Source organism: Panthera leo, chromosome C2 (assembly GCF_018350215.1).
Source record: "Panthera leo isolate Ple1 chromosome C2, P.leo_Ple1_pat1.1, whole genome shotgun sequence".
NCBI lineage: Eukaryota > Metazoa > Chordata > Mammalia > Carnivora > Felidae > Panthera > Panthera leo.
Genome location: NC_056687.1, coordinates 10619282 through 10634436, shown reverse-complemented (window position 1 = coordinate 10634436; position 15155 = coordinate 10619282). Strand labels below are relative to the sequence as shown.

Below are 15155 nucleotides of genomic sequence, written 5' to 3'. Positions count from 1 at the left end.
ATCAGTTTAGGGGCAAAGAATCACCGCCAGGAATTCCCCTGCCGGACCCCGGGAATCCGTTTCAATGAAGCTTCTGCCACTGCTTACCTCATTATGGGCCTCCCATAAAAAGTTTTGGATAAACGGATGAGTTCTAGAAGGAGCAGTGTTGTGTAGACAGCAGAAGTATTTTCCAGGGAGGAGTGAGTCCTTTATTCAGATCTTAGAAGTCCACATCCTTCCCTCCCAATTCCCCAGTGCGGCCCAGCCACGTGTCGGGAGGGAGAGGAGATCAACTCCTCGTTTCATGTCGAGAGAAAGGTAACCCTAACTCATACGGCTGGCTTATCTTGGTCATTTCTGGCCTTTCTGTTTTAGTTTATGAAAAGAACCTGTTAAAGGCTTTGAAGAAGCTGGATGATTACTTAAATAGCCCTCTGCCTGATGAAATAGATGCCTACAGCACTGAGGATGTTGTTGTTTCTGGAAGGAAGTTCCTGGATGGGGATGAGCTCACGTTAGCCGACTGTAACCTCTTACCCAAGCTCCACATTATAAAGGTTTGACGTTCCTCCTACCGTAGCTGCTGAATATGCGAATGGGGCCTTATTTTATTTTGGCCAGACATTGAAACAATCTAAAAGGCAGACTCCTGAATTAAAGAGTCCGTTGGTTTCTGTTTGAGGTGGTCAGATCCCAGACGTCAGATGCATGGATATTCTCAGATATGCTTTAGGTAGTCTCAAGAAACTTCTGGGAAGTTGGGCCCCACCCCTCCATTCTCACTGCTTCTCATTTCAAGTCTTCCCCCCACATCCTAAAGAAAAGTTATACGAGGGCAACTTGAGGGCAACATTGATTATACCTGGCGTTTAATGCTCGAGGTTTGGAGACAATGCATGGAATCTGGGAGCACGGCAGTGTGAATTCAGTTGTTGGTGATAGAAACAGTTCTGTCGGGGGATGGCAGAGACGTGTCTTCTCAGCTCTTATTATCACCCCCCTACAGCTAGGGAGCAGCTCCTTGGCCGGGCCTCTGCCAGATTTGGCATCCAGTCTTGCCAGATAGTTGAACAGGAAATCAGCGTTGTGGGTCATATATGCTAAGGTTTAAAGTCTCCCTAGACCAGTGGTTCTCCACCACTAGTAGGCATAAGGATTATTTGGGGAGCTTTCTAGAATTGCAAATCCCCCAGTCCAGCCTCTGGTCTACTAAATCAGCACTTCTAGGGGTGGCCCGGAGATTCCAAAGTAGATGGCCCTACACCCGGCCTCTGGAGTTATGGTGGTCTCTAAGTAGTGCCCCCAGCCTTCACATCTCATCAGTTGTTATTATCATTATCACCACTGCAATGTTCTTGACCCTCAGTAGCCTCAGAGGCCCCAGGAAGAAACCCAAGCCTTGTTCTGGGGCATCTTGATGATTAAAATCCCCTCAAGTTCAAACCTGGGTCCTCGGTATAAAGATGGGGGAGATGGGCAAGAGGGGGATACGAGTCAAGGACCCTGTAATTTAATAACTCATGTAATTGCCAGTTAGAAACCCACAAATGAGGATCACATAATCTGTGGTGCTGATGCTCCTGTAGGCTACCAGCTGCCCCTGGTTGTCTTGCCTTTCCTTCCTGTATTTCTTCTTCCCTCCTGATTCCTTTCCCAACTCTTGTCCCATTTCTCTTCCTTCTTCTCTCTTCCTTGTGGGGCTTGAGGGATACCAACTTGAAATCCCAGCCTTGAAGACGTGGCTGAGCCCTCAAGTGAATGTTTTCTTCGATAGCTTTGCCAGGTCCCCAGCATCTAAAATGTAACGAAAGCATCTCAACTCGTCAAAACCTCCTCTGTTTGGGAGCCAGTTTCCAACCAGATATTTACATAGTCGTGTTTTGGTTTAGTCCCTTTAGCGAACGTGTTGTAGTCATTGCCATGACCAGTGTGGTCTCACAGCAGTACGTGGAGGTTGGGGGAAGCAAGAGAGATGATCCGACCGTCCAGCTCTGATTCCCACTTGTTCATCTCCTATGAGGAAAGAGGATTTTAGATTTCGGTAGAACGAAAAGGGGGTAAACTTGAGAGTAAAATAAAACAGTCCATTTCTCCAATATTTGACCTGAGAGCCAAATCTTCCAAAGCCATTGGACATCCAAAATACCAAAATAGCTTAATAATCTTTCAGGATGGAATACCTTCTGAAAGGAAATGAGACTCCGTCTAAAAGAATGTATGATAAAAGATGAGAGAGTAAAGGAATTTTTCATCTATTCTCCTTCTTAAAACCCAACACAAGCAATAGGAAAAAACAGAGCAAAGCTTCGTCTTTCATAAAACTGGACTAGGGCAGGATACCAGTTCAGAGACTAAGAAACGTTGTCCGGTGTGAGGTGTCACAGGGCTGAGGCAGGTTTCTATCTTTCGTGAAGTTCTCTAAAAGTAAATAGTACAGTCTTGAAATGCCCAACCCAAACTTCTTTGAGGACCGGGGCCATGAGAAGAGAAGCAGGAAACAGCCCCACGCAGATCATTTTCCATCTGAGGTCTCTGGGGAGGCAGAGTTGAAGGAGGAACCGTACAGAGGCACCATATTTGCGTCCTGCCGTCCGTCCCCTAATCTGAAGGAACAGGGAGAGGAGATGGAGAGAAGGAATGTGCTTTTGGCTGCTGAGCAGAGGAAAGAAACAGTCCTGGAACCCGTCAAGAGAGGGACTGTAAATTTCCTGAGCTTTCTTTTTAGCCGTGGTGACCTCCTGCCTAATCTGAGGGCCTCGGAGTGGAGGGTGTCCTAACTCTAACCTTGACTCTGACCTTGACCCTAACCCTCATTTGTCTGTGGAGCAGCGCATAGAGCAGTGTTTGGTGAGAGAGTGTTTGAGGGTAAACATCCAAATTGGTCTTCCAGCTACCCTGTCTCACTCTCTTTGCCCTCCACAGTACTTTTAAGAAGTGATAACTCCGGGGGCGCCTGGATGGCTCAGTTGGTTGAGCAGCCGACTTCGGCTCAGGTCACAATCTCGAGGTCCGTGAGTTCGAGCCCCGTGTCAGGCTCTGTGCTGACCGCTCAGAGCCTGGAGTCTGCTTCAGATTCTGTGTCTCCCTCTCTCTCTGCTCCTCCCCTGCTTGCGCTCTGTCTCTGTCTCTCAAAAATAAATAAATGTTAAAAAAAATTAAAAAAATAGCTTCAGAAATAAGGTACATTACATGTAGCAAGACATAGAACAAGACATTGCAGAAATTCGTCAGGGGTCTGGAGGGTAAGCCCTAGAACAGTTTCCAAAATTGAATGGACAAGCACAGGGATAAAAATGCTCAGCAATTTCCCAGATGTATATAATCAGGAGCCAGAGAACAGGAAAGGGAAAAAAAAAGAAAAGGAAAGGAAAGAAAAGAAAAGAAGAAGGGAAAATTTATTTTGAACTAAAGGATGATCTGAACCTTCAGTTTAAACAACATGCCATGTTTGGAAAAATATAGTCCAGAATAATCAACACACGATGACATACCTGATAAATTACTGAACTTTAGGGGTCAGATAGGACACTCTGGGTGTCCAGACCATAATAATAATAATAATAGCAGTAATATTAGTAATAAATAGTAAAGCCGTCTCCAGGGGGAAGAAATTCAGACTTGCCTCTTATGTCTTGATGACCACATTAAAACCAGAAAACAGTGGTTTAATAGTTACAGAGACTTAAAGGAAAGAATGCATGATGTAAGAATTTCCTATCCAGGTAAACTGTTTTTAGCTGGGCTTCTGGTCTTAACAAATTAAGTACTCCTGGGCTGTTTTTTTTTTTCTTTTTAAAATAAAGTTTCTTTATGATGAATATAGTAATAAAATGATACTGAAAGTAAGAACCCTGGAACACAGAAGGTGGGTGGTATAAAAGGGTTGGTGATAAACATAGAACCTGTTTAAATCCAAAGACAGAACTAAGACCAAACAATGTTATAATAGTTACTGAACAGAATCAGAACATAGTAAACTTGGATGTTTTTACAACCAATGGAAGGGAGATAAGGAAGATGAAATAGGAAAAACTTTAGTTGTACTAATTTCCTTATTTGTCATAATCAGGAGTAAGTAGATATCATCTAAACTTGACAAGTCAAGAAATAGAGAATCTCTGTTATTTAAAGCTATGTAGGGAGAGAGACAGAGTACAAGTCGGGGAGGGGCAGAGAGAAAGGAAGACAAAGAATCTGAAGCAGGTTCCAGGCTCTGAGCTGTCAGCATAGAGCCTGATGTGGGGCTTGAACTCATTAAAAAAAAAAAAAATCGATAAAGTTATATAGGAAACCACAGGAAGAGTTAAAACAGACCATAAGCTTCGAAGTTACCAGAAAAAGAAACATACACAAACACAGAAATAAACACAAAAAGACAGAAAACAAAGTATTAAATTCAGAAAATGTACCATAAAAAGAAGATCACTTCTATAGGAGGCAGACACTTAAAAAACTTGCTCAGAGGGGCGCCTGGGTGGCTCAGTCGGTTAAGCGTCCGACTTCGGCTCAGGTCATGATCTCACAGTTCGTGAGTTCGAGCCCCGCGTCAGGCTCTGTGCTGACAGCTCAGAGCCTGGATCCTGCGTCTCCTTCTCTCTCTGCCCCTCCCCCACTTGTGCTCTGTCTCTCTCTATTAAAAATAAATGTAAAAAATTTTTTTTAAAAAAAACTTTCTCAGAAATGTTAAAAATTAGGAGCGCCTGGGTGGCTCAGTCGGTTAAGCTTCTGTCTCCGGGCTTTGGCTCAGGTCGTGATCTCACAGTTCATGAGATACAGCCCGGCATCAGGCTCTGTGCTGGCAGCGTGGAGCCTGCTTGGGATTCTCTCTCTCCCTCTCTCTCTGCCCCTCCCCCGTGTGTGTGTATGTGTGTGTGTGTGTGTGCATGCTCCCTCTCTCTCTCTCTCAAAATAAGCAAATAAACGTTAAAAAACTGTTAAAATAAAAAAAATAGGCAAAGATAAACCAGGAGTAATAAATAAAATAATACGTAAAAGGAATTCTTTTTAAATAGATTTTTTTTAATGTTTGTTTATTTTTGACAGAGAGAGAGAGAGAGAGAGAGCATGAGCGGGGGGAGGGGCAGAGAGAGAGGGAGGCACAGAATCCGAAGCAGGCTCCAAGTTCTGAGCTGTCAGCACAGGGCCCAACACACGGCTCGAACTCACAGATCGAGAGATCATGAGCTGAGCCGAAGTCGGACGCTCAACCGACTGAGCCACCCAGGTGCCCCAAGGAATTCTTAACATTAATATCCCTAAAGTTGAATTGAAGCAAGATATTAAACGATTGAGGAGGGTTTCTGACAGGCATCTGGTCTTGTTTTGCTGCATCAGTGGCTTCTAGCCTGCAAAATCTGCATAATCAGGTCCCAAGGTCTTCTAATTTGTGTGAAGTCCCATGTTCAGTTCATCCACACATCCCAGAAACTAATGCAACAGGAGACAAGGCAGCAGAACAGGCCTTTGTGGCTCTGGGTTCCTGTTCGGGGATGAATTGCACCGCCTCCCCCACCCCCATTCATATGTTGAAGTCCGAATCCCCAGCACCTCAGGACATAACCTTATTTGGAAATGGTCTCTTCGGAGATGTAATTCGTTCAGATGAGGTCATAGTGGAGTAGAGTGGGACCCCTATACAATAGGACTGGGGTCCTTATAAAAAAAAAGGGGGTAATTTGGACACAGAGACTCACAGAGGGAAAAACTACCAGAAGCTGGGGAGAGAAGAGACCTTTCCCTAGAACTTCCGGAAGGAATGTGTCCTGTTGACTCCTTGATTTTGGAGTTCTGGCCTCCAGGAGCGTGAGAGAAGAAGCTTCTGTTGTTCTAAGCCACCCAGGTTGTAGTACTTTGTCACAGTGGCCCCGGTTAACTGATAGCGTCTCCCACAGTATCACCCTCCTTTGTGGCGAATTCCCCAACGGGGCCCCTGGAGCCAGAGGAAGCATCCCCCACTGTTGTGGTTCCCATGATGCTCACTCTCAATTGCCCTGTCGTCACATCTACCATTTCCGGGAGGACAAGGATTTGTGTCCATTTGTTGACAATGAGGTGATCTGTTCGGTGACAGAATGATGGAAATCTGCAGAAATAATATGCACAGATATCTGGGATTTCAGGAGGTGAGGCTCAGCAAGTAGGAAAAAGAGAGCATTTCACGGTGATCCCGGCACAACCTAAAGGGAAGATCTTCACGAATCTTTAGGCACCAAATAACACGGCAAGCAGAACACACAAAGTCAAAACTGCCAGCAACACGAGGAGAAGTCCACCAGAGGAGAGACCGAATTCATACCAGTGGATCCCAATTCATCTGGGATAAATGGGTGGGCGGGGCTGTGTGGAGTCGCTGTTTTGAGCCCAGTACTTTCATGAGCTTCCCCATCCCCCGTATGCCCTATGCAAGGTTGACGTGTAATTTGGGGTAACCTGACTGGCTTTAGGAAGAATGCGTCGGGACTCGAGAAAGCGAATACATCACACACCTCAAAAGAATGGATTGTCCGATCTGATGGCCTACGCTAGTGGGTTTTTCCTTTGCTGATTATTTCCTCTTGATTTTCAGATCGTGGCCAAGAGATACAGAGATTTTGAATTTCCTTCTGAAATGACTGGCATCTGGAGATACTTGAACAATGCTTATGCCAGGGACGAGTTCATGAATACGTGTCCAGCCGACCAGGAGATTGAACGTGCATATTCAGATGTTGCGAAAAGAATGAAGTGAAGCTAGAGTGTTTTCTGTCTTATTTCTCAGTGGTACGAGCTAGGCTGTGATGAGAATGTATTCTTTGTGGGGCGCCTGGGTGGCTCAGTCGGTTGAGCGTCCGACTTCGGCTCGGGTCACGATCTCGCGGCTCGCGGGTCGGGCTCCGTGCTGACCGCTCGGAGCCTGGAGCCTGCTTCGGATTCTGTGTCTCCCCCTCTCTCTGCTCCTCCCCCACTCACTCTCTGTCGGTCTCTCTCTCAAAAATAAACATTTACAAAAATGAAAAAAAAAAAAAGAATGTATTCTTTGTGAGTGGTCTTTTGTTTTCCGTCCAATAGCCGTCGTGCCCATATTTTAATAACACCATATCGTAGTGAGATCCACTCAACCCAGATGATACATGGCCTGGTGACTTGTCAACTCACTTGTGTATCTGAATAATACCAGTATGTATTGTGACACATACCAGTTGTCCAGTTAACATTAACTTACTTCTTTGGCATTCGCAGACACTGTAACCCACGATGTTGGGGCATGTGATTTTGAGTTTCCAGTTTCTTTTAAGTTTTTTTTTTTTTTTTAACGTTTATTTATTTTTGAGACAGAGAGAGACAGAGCATGAACAGGGGAGGGGCAGAGAGAGGGGGAGACACAGAATCTGAAACAGGTTCCAGGCTCTGAGCTGTCAGCACAGAGCCCGACACGGGGCTCGAACTCACGGACCGAGAGATCGTGACCCGAGCCGAAGTCGGCCGCTCAACCGACCGAGCCACCCAGGCGCCCCTTGAGTTTCCAGTTTCAAAGCAAATTAGATTTGGGTTCAATTCCTCCTTCAACAGTTAAAAAATTGGTCTGTCCCTGATAGTTTTCATAGTCATATACAGCTTGTTTCTCTCCCCCAAAATAGGAGTTTAAGTTTCTTCAGAATGAAAAGATTGTTTTTGTAGTCACACGATGATACATGCCTATTTTAATATTTTAAAACGATGTCAGAGAGTCTAAGGAAGAAAAACCATCGCCTAAAATTTCACTCCACCTAAATAACTGCTAATAACTTGTTGGTGAACCTCTTCCCGTTTGTTAGTCTCTCACAGACACTCGCACGGCATACGACTCCACTCATATGAACTTGGTGACGGGACATGTTAGTAATGCCTTGATGATCATCCATAGGGGACCTGAGACACACAAAAATGTTCGGCACTGAAGGGCTGCTGGAGGATGCTTGCGAACAGGTTCCACAGGTGGAGAATTGGAGTCCAGAGACCTGCAAGGACCCACAGGGACCAGTGGGAACCGGGAGCCGTGGGGCGTCCCTTCTCTGCCTTGTTTCCGCCCTGGTGATGCCAGCTGCCTCTGGGTTCAGGGCAGGCAGGAGAGGAGAGGGCCAATCATGTGTCTTTGGTTCCAGTTTCCTTTCTGATGCCTTCTCTCGCTCCCCCCCCACTCAGGAGACCCCCCGACTCATGAGATGCAGCTCACAGCTGCACCTTGGAGAATCCTCCCGCCCTGGGATGAAGTGTGGGCCAAACACGCTTCGATTCCTTCCAAGGGTCGCCCTGTCTCAGACCCAACCCCGGGCTTCTTCGGCAGTGATGCGGTGTGGGGTTGGCCTGGTCGTCGTTGCTTCTCTGCCCTTTACGGTGGCATTTTGACGTCGGGCAGGGAAACTCCAGAAAGGCTGGATTCGTGGTGACTACTCTTGGGCAGTTCTGGTAACTGGTCAAGTTGGGGAGGAAGTGGAAACTATCGGCTAAAAGAGTGCTCTGGTGTATCTGTGGCTTCCCCGCCACCGTCCCCTGCAGCCAGCCTTCCACCTGCCGTGCGTGTGGGCTGGGCTGCCTGGCTCCACCTGAAGGCGAGGAGACAACACAGCAGATTCTGTACAGATACTCCTCAAGAACCCTTTGGGTCTGAGCATTCGCGACCGGACTGTGTTCCTTTGACGTTTATATACACTTTACAGAAATCCCCTTGTCCAGTTGGCTGTAGCATTTGGTTGATGCTGAGTGCTCAATTTTCTTTTTAAGTAAACATTTGTTCTCTGGGCACTTTTACATGAAACCAAGATCTTTGATCTTTTTTCGCTTTGCCTGCCTCACTTAGATGTCAAGAAACAAAATGGACAGGGACGGCTTCCTTTAAAACGACGAGAGCAATGTCAAAGCAGAGATTTGGTTGGTAATGAAATTAGAAATAATCTGCATTTGTACTGTGAGCCACAAAGGCATTTTAATGGAGACTTACAGAGGTCAGAAAAGACACGTGTGACCCGACCTTGTCCAGGTGGCCACAGCCGAGGTCCTCAGACTGTTCTAGGTTTCACTGTGGTTGTAGAAAAGTAGGTAGTCCCTGGCCAGCACCCACTCCTCTTTCCTACCTCCATGGCCCGTTCACAGGCCCCTAAGAGGCTATTCCTTTGTGGGGAAGGTGAGAAATATTCCAGGGCTGTTCGCTGGCTTAAAGTGTTTATCACAATGTCGGTTCTGAAACAAAATACGTTTGTTTTTCAAAACATACCGTACAGAATGCAACTAAGGGCACTCAGTGAATGAATCCCCGCTTTGAGGCTTCCTGAGAAGTTTCTTCATGACATCTACTCCCCGTCTCTTCCTCCCCCTCCCCTCCGTAATGGGTTCCCCGATGTACTCCCGGGCGAGTGGACAAGGACAGTGGCCATCAGAGACTGGCCGGGGATTACCCACTACTCAGCTAACCTGCTGGGCTCTGTCCCCGGCAAAGCCGTCCTTCCAGTTGGCTAACGCTTGTGAACCTGAGTCAGGCTCCTTTCTGAAGCCCCAACCTTCTACGACTAAATACTTTACGTCCACCTGCTAGAGACCTGGGAAGCCGTTAAATCTTCCGTATTCCCTCAGGGCCCGGGATCATCATACCAGGAGGAGAGTAATGGTCATTGCTCAGGACATTCCTTGGTTTTGTAAAAGGGTGTTCAAATAGCATTGAGGTTTGTGTTTGCTTGCTTGCTTTTCCCTTATCTGGCATTAAGTGCTAACAAGTTCAACATGGCACTAACCTCTTCCCTGTGAGGAGCTTTGAAGCAGGGGTGATGTTTAAAAAACCCAAATTCCAAACAGCAGCAGACACAGGGTCCTAAATCTGCCCTCGATACCTCTGACACGTCTGAATAATCATTCAATCTCTCTGGAGTCTTGCTCTTCTTATCTGGAAAATGGGAACGATAGCTCACGGTCAAGGAGAAATCGGTGTACTTAGAAGTTCTCCGCGAAAGCTGTAATGCAGCTGGCTGCATACGCCTAATTTTTTCCTGTATTTGCTCTTATATGGGTCCTGTCAAAATGGACAGGTTTATAGGACCTTGGACTTTTCTCCAGGAGGGACAGGCAGTTATGCCCTGACCTCCTGCTTCCGGGTAAGGAAGCCCCCTCCCCACCCCCCAACTCCCCGTGGGATGGTGGCCACTAACTGCTCAGCTGTCCCCTTTGGTAAGTCACTGTGGGCTGGTCTAGATACCTTGGGAACCGGATGGACTCCACAGTGGGATGATGGCTCCATCGGGACCCTTCCCATCTGGCCCCGAGACACAGTTTTCAGTTGTGTGACATGTGCTTGAGGCCCTGAGTCGTGGAAAAGCAGGTAAATCAATGTGAGCGGTGCTCAAACCACAGCCGGAGGTCCACCCAGGCCCCGTTGTCCTCATTCTCACCACTAGGTGGCGTTTCCTTTCATGCCCGGAAGTGGGCAGGGGGCGGGGGTCTCATCCCACCTCGGGCTTCAGGCAGGTACCAGCTGGGTTGACCCACATCCTCCCCCCCCCGCCCCGCCCCCACCCTGGTCTGATGCAGATTCAGCTTCAGGACATCATACCCAGTCCAGCCTTCCTGGGGTCATTCAAGGGCAGCCCACCCGTCAAAGGGGCTTTCCAGGGCCAGAGAAGCAAAGCATAAAATGCTCCTGATGGTCTCTGCCCAGCTTCCAGAAGGTCCACACCCAAGTTGGGCTGTATTTTCTGATGCGCTGCAGGATGTCTGTGGTGGGGCTTCTGCTCTCTCCTGCGGCTTTCTGTCCAACCACGGAAAGTGCTCTCGAGGACAAGAGGCTCCTGGTCAAGACTACCTCAAACACAACTCAGCCACTTCCTGTTTGTGAAACCAGATGGGGGTGGGGTGGGCACTGCCTCGTGGGCTTCAGGAGCCAAGGCCCTTTGGGCCCCTCCTTGGCCTCTTCCTCTCCAAGCCCACGAGCCCGGTGCTCCCTCCTGGAGCCCAACGCCCTGACGGCTCAGAGATGCGTGAGGGTTTCATGGAAGGGACAAGTCCCTAGGATCATGAGAAGCCTTGCGGCGTCTGAGATTTCCGCTTCCTCTCCTCACCAGCCCTGGCTCTCTGGCCGGCACAGCTCCCTGAACTGCCTTGTGGTCTGCTCACAGCCCTGGGCTTGGAAGGAGGGGGCCGTGGTCGGTGGGGGCAGGCACTGTCTCACCTCCATGCCCGGGCTGTGTCCCCACAAACCTCCCTTCGGTTACTCGCCCGCACCCAAGGATGGAGGGCCTGTGCCTTGGGCTGGGGCCAAGGGCCGGGGCAAAGTCTGACAACCTACTTAGTCGTTCCCCAATCAGTTGTCAAGCACTCAATAAATCCATCCATTGATTTCTCCATAAAACTATATCAAAAAGCAACCAGGGAGCCTGGACGTGGCTCCCACCGACTGGCCCCCAGTCCTCAGACCTGCCAAGCGACCCGGGGCTCAGCTGCCGTGCTGCCTGAGAACGGGAAAACCCCGATGACCGTTTTGCGACGCGGTGCTCAGCCTCGACCCTCTCCGAGGTGCTTTGCACTGTTTTGCATCCTGGGGTGCTGACTTCTTGGAAGTGCTCCTTAGTAAAGGAAGGCCGTCGGACAGCCTGTGGTCAGACCGGAAGGCACCTTCCTTGCAACCCCACAGGAAGTGGACCAGGAAGGATTTTATCCACAGCCTTCTGCTCAGAAAAAATGAAAGAGCCGAAAGGGAGGCAGACCTTGGATTTTTCTGGAAGAGGACTCACAGGAAGAAGAAGGTGGAGGAAGGGGAAGAAGGGAAAGGAGGAAGAGGGAAGGCAGGGAGGGGGGAGGGACTCCCCGCAGGGGTGGAGGTGACTGTGGCTCACACCACAGGTATGTCAGTACTTTCTGGTGCCTGAGGGGTCTTTCAGGAAGCCCAAGAAGTAGACACAGCTACAAATTGCCTGGTGTTGAGGTTTGTGAACGGCAGGCGTGGGCTCCCGAGGCGCTGGACGGCTTGTGAGCTCTGGGCAGCGCCGGCTGCCAGGCCCTCTCTGGTCACGTGATGTGCCAGAGTTTTTGACATGTATGCACGCGGCGGTCTTCTTAAACACGTGCACCCACTTTCCCAATGGTGTGGACTGGAGTAAAAGAAGCAAAAAAAAACCAGACGTTATCTTAACAAGGGTTTTTGCCTCTTGACGTTTGTCTGTCCAAGGCTGAGGTGTTGAGGCCTGGTCCTGTCACGGGGTTCCCTCTCCTCATCATCTTGGGTTCGACCAAGTTCGGAGCCAAGAGGAAGGAGAAAATGGGTTAGGGAGGCATCTAAGGTTGGAAAGGAGACGGGACGGCGGGCCTGGTCTTGCCTCCATCGGAATCTTTCCATTTCTATTTCGTCTTATTTTCTGTATGTATGTATGTATGTATGTATGCATGTGTGTGTGTGTGTGTGTGTGTGTGTGTGTTTCGTGTAGTTCACAAATGAGTCACTAGTCCCGAAAGAATATTCTTTGAAAGAAAACATGAAGGTCATCTGGCAGTGCTTTGGATGTTGGATGGGCCTCCAGTGTATACTTTGGGATTTTTTGCTAGCTCAGGCAGGGGGAAAGAAGAATTTGTTGTATCGAGTATGATCCTGGAATGAGTAGGAAAAAAGATGACAAAGAAGTGAAAAGAAGTGTTTCTTGCTTTTATTTCAGTTTTTCAAATGTATTTTAAAGTTTTTTATTTACTGAGAGAGAGAGAGACAGAGAAAGAGAGAGAGAGAGGGAGAGAGAGGGGGAGGGGCAGAAAGAGAGGGAGAGAGAGAATCCCAAGCAGGCTCTGTGACGTCAGCACAGAGCCCAATGCAGGGCTTAAACTCATAAACCATTGACATCGTGACCTGAACCCAAACCAAGAGTCGGATGCATAAGCGACTGAGCCACCCAGGCACCCCACTTCTTGCTTTTAAAAAATGTGTGGTTACAATGAGAAAAGAGAATGGTGGCCAGAAAGATGCCTAAGAATATGTACAATGGAGACCAATCGGGCAAGTGGGCACTTCGATGTTTACAAGGTTGCTGAGGGGATGTTGCCACAAATGAAATAAGAGAAGTGATAGAGCACATTCATGTAGCATTCACGGTTTGCAAAGCCTGCACAAGCGTATGCGGTCCCCTGGGCCCTGGGTGTGCATTGCTACGCAGTGAGGGGACGGCCGTCTTGCCTCATGGGTCTGGAGGAGCCTTACTTGCTTCTTTCTCATGAATGGAGGGTGCAGACCACCGCAGAGACCCTGTTCTGTCGACTTCAGGGCCTCGTACCGTCTAGAGGGAGCGGGACATTCCGGTCAGAGAACTGGCAGCTTCCAGTTCGGAGATGGCAGTGAATGGAGGGGAGGGAATGGCTAACCCTTTGCCTGCTCCAAGTAAGCCGTTGGGCTAGATTGGTGGGTTTTCAATCTTGACTTCATGTTAGCATCCTCTGGGTAGCTTTAAAAATGATCGCCGTGCAAGCCACACCTCCGACCAGTCGAATCGGAATCTTTGGGGCTGGGTTTGGACCCTGGTGTTTCCAAAATCTTCCCAGGTAATTCTCTTGTGCCTCCGGTGTCTGGATGTTCTTTGAGTTATTTCCAAGCCCAAAGTGTCTAATTTCTGGGTCTGGGTTACGAGTCCTGGTAGGGGTGGGGAGGGGAGGGGAGTGATGGAGGGGTTGCACCTACAGTCTATCTCTACTCTCAGGGCAGCTGGTTGAACTAGCCTTGAGCATACATATAACACGACTATACCAACTTGAATAGTGTCCCTCCCGATGCGTGCCCACTCAGAGTCTCAGAGCGTGGCCTTATTTGGAAAGAGGGTCTTGGCAGATGTAATTAGTAAAATTAAGATGAGGCCTTATTGGATTTGGGTGTCTTATTGGATCTGGGTGGACCCCAAACCTAATATGACTGGTGCCTTTATAAGAACAGAAGACGCCGAGACGTACAGACACGGAGGGAAGGGGCCACGTAAAGGTGGAGGCAGAGACAGAAGTGGTGTAGCCACCAGCCACGGGCTGCCCAGGCTTGTCTGCAGCCAGCAGAAGCCGGAAGAGGCAAGGAAGGGTCCTCCCCTAGAACTTTCAGAGGGAGCACGTTTCTGCCAACACCTCAATTGCAGACTTCTGGCCTCCAGAACAGCCGGGGAATTCGTTTCTGTTGTCTAAGGCCCCTGACTCCGGGGTACTCTGTTACTGCGGCCCCGGGAAGCTTTACCCAGTGAGGTCTGGATCTTGGAGTGACCGGGCCATTTCATCCTTACTTAGTTCCTGGGGATTCCGGAGCTGACAGCACAGGCAGGGGGAGGCAAGTCGGGCCAAGGGAGCCGGCTTTGTGCTTCCGGGGCAAGGACGGCGAGGTACAGACTGAGCCAGGGTCTGTCTGCTTGAGGGCTGATTTAACCAATGGGCAGCTCTTGGGTCATTTTGTGCTAGAGGAAAGGTGACCGGACGGGAAATGGTTGAGAGCCCTGCGGGCTGGTCCTGCCCCCGCTGCTTCTGACTGGGGTGGGGGCTTGGGAGAGGCAGCCAACCTTCCGGGGCCTCAGTTTCCTCCTCTGGCCAACGCAGGGATCCGATGGTGGGTAATCCCATGAAGTTGCCCACCGATGAGTTGTAAACCATGAGCCAGCGAGGCCGTTAAGCGCCAGTAGCCACAATGCTTGGGGACGGGGCCTCCCCGCACAGACGAGCAGCCCTTGCCCCAGGTCTGGTTCTAAGCTCAGGCCTGTTTAGCTGCCTGCGTTAGTGATTACGGATAGATGTTTTGCTTTCTGGTTAGAGTCACTTGCCCCATTTAGGAATATCTCTGCAGCCTGTGACTACACTAGAGATATCTAGTCACCCGGTCATTTAATATGAAGGATGGTAACCCCCCACAAAGGGGTCTAATGAGCTACTTTTTCTCAGAACGCCTTCTACGGCGTCGACCGGACTTTCTCTAACCCAAAGGTGCCAGGCGTAGCGACGTTGGGAGGCCTTCTCAGTACCCGCTCCCCCACCCGTGCAGCAGCCTGCTTTGAACATTCACCTCGACGGGGAAAAGCGGGCCCAGAAAATATGGATACGGAGAAGCGGCGGGGAAAACGTCGGGCACATTTTCTCTCTGCAATTCTAGGGCGATGTACGGGTTTTCTCTGCCACCAGCAGATGACCTCAAACTTAGCAGCTTAACACGGCACATGGTTGCTGACTCGTGGCAA

The 15155-nt window shown here is 49.1% G+C and overlaps 1 protein-coding gene across 8 annotated transcripts in view; it reads left to right on the top strand.

Moving 5' to 3' along the window:
- Nucleotides 1-6836, top strand: part of CLIC6 (chloride intracellular channel 6) — a 42855-nt gene extending 36019 nt beyond the window's left edge. For all 8 annotated transcript variants that reach the window (XM_042903316.1, XM_042903315.1, XM_042903322.1 and 5 more), the window contains 2 exons: nt 358-539; nt 6548-6836. In XM_042903316.1, coding sequence (XP_042759250.1) covers nt 358-539; nt 6548-6709 — 344 coding nt within the window. In that variant the 3' untranslated portion in view covers nt 6710-6836. The remainder of the gene's footprint in view (nt 1-357; nt 540-6547) is intronic.
- The last annotated feature ends 8319 nt before the right edge of the window (nt 6837-15155 follow it).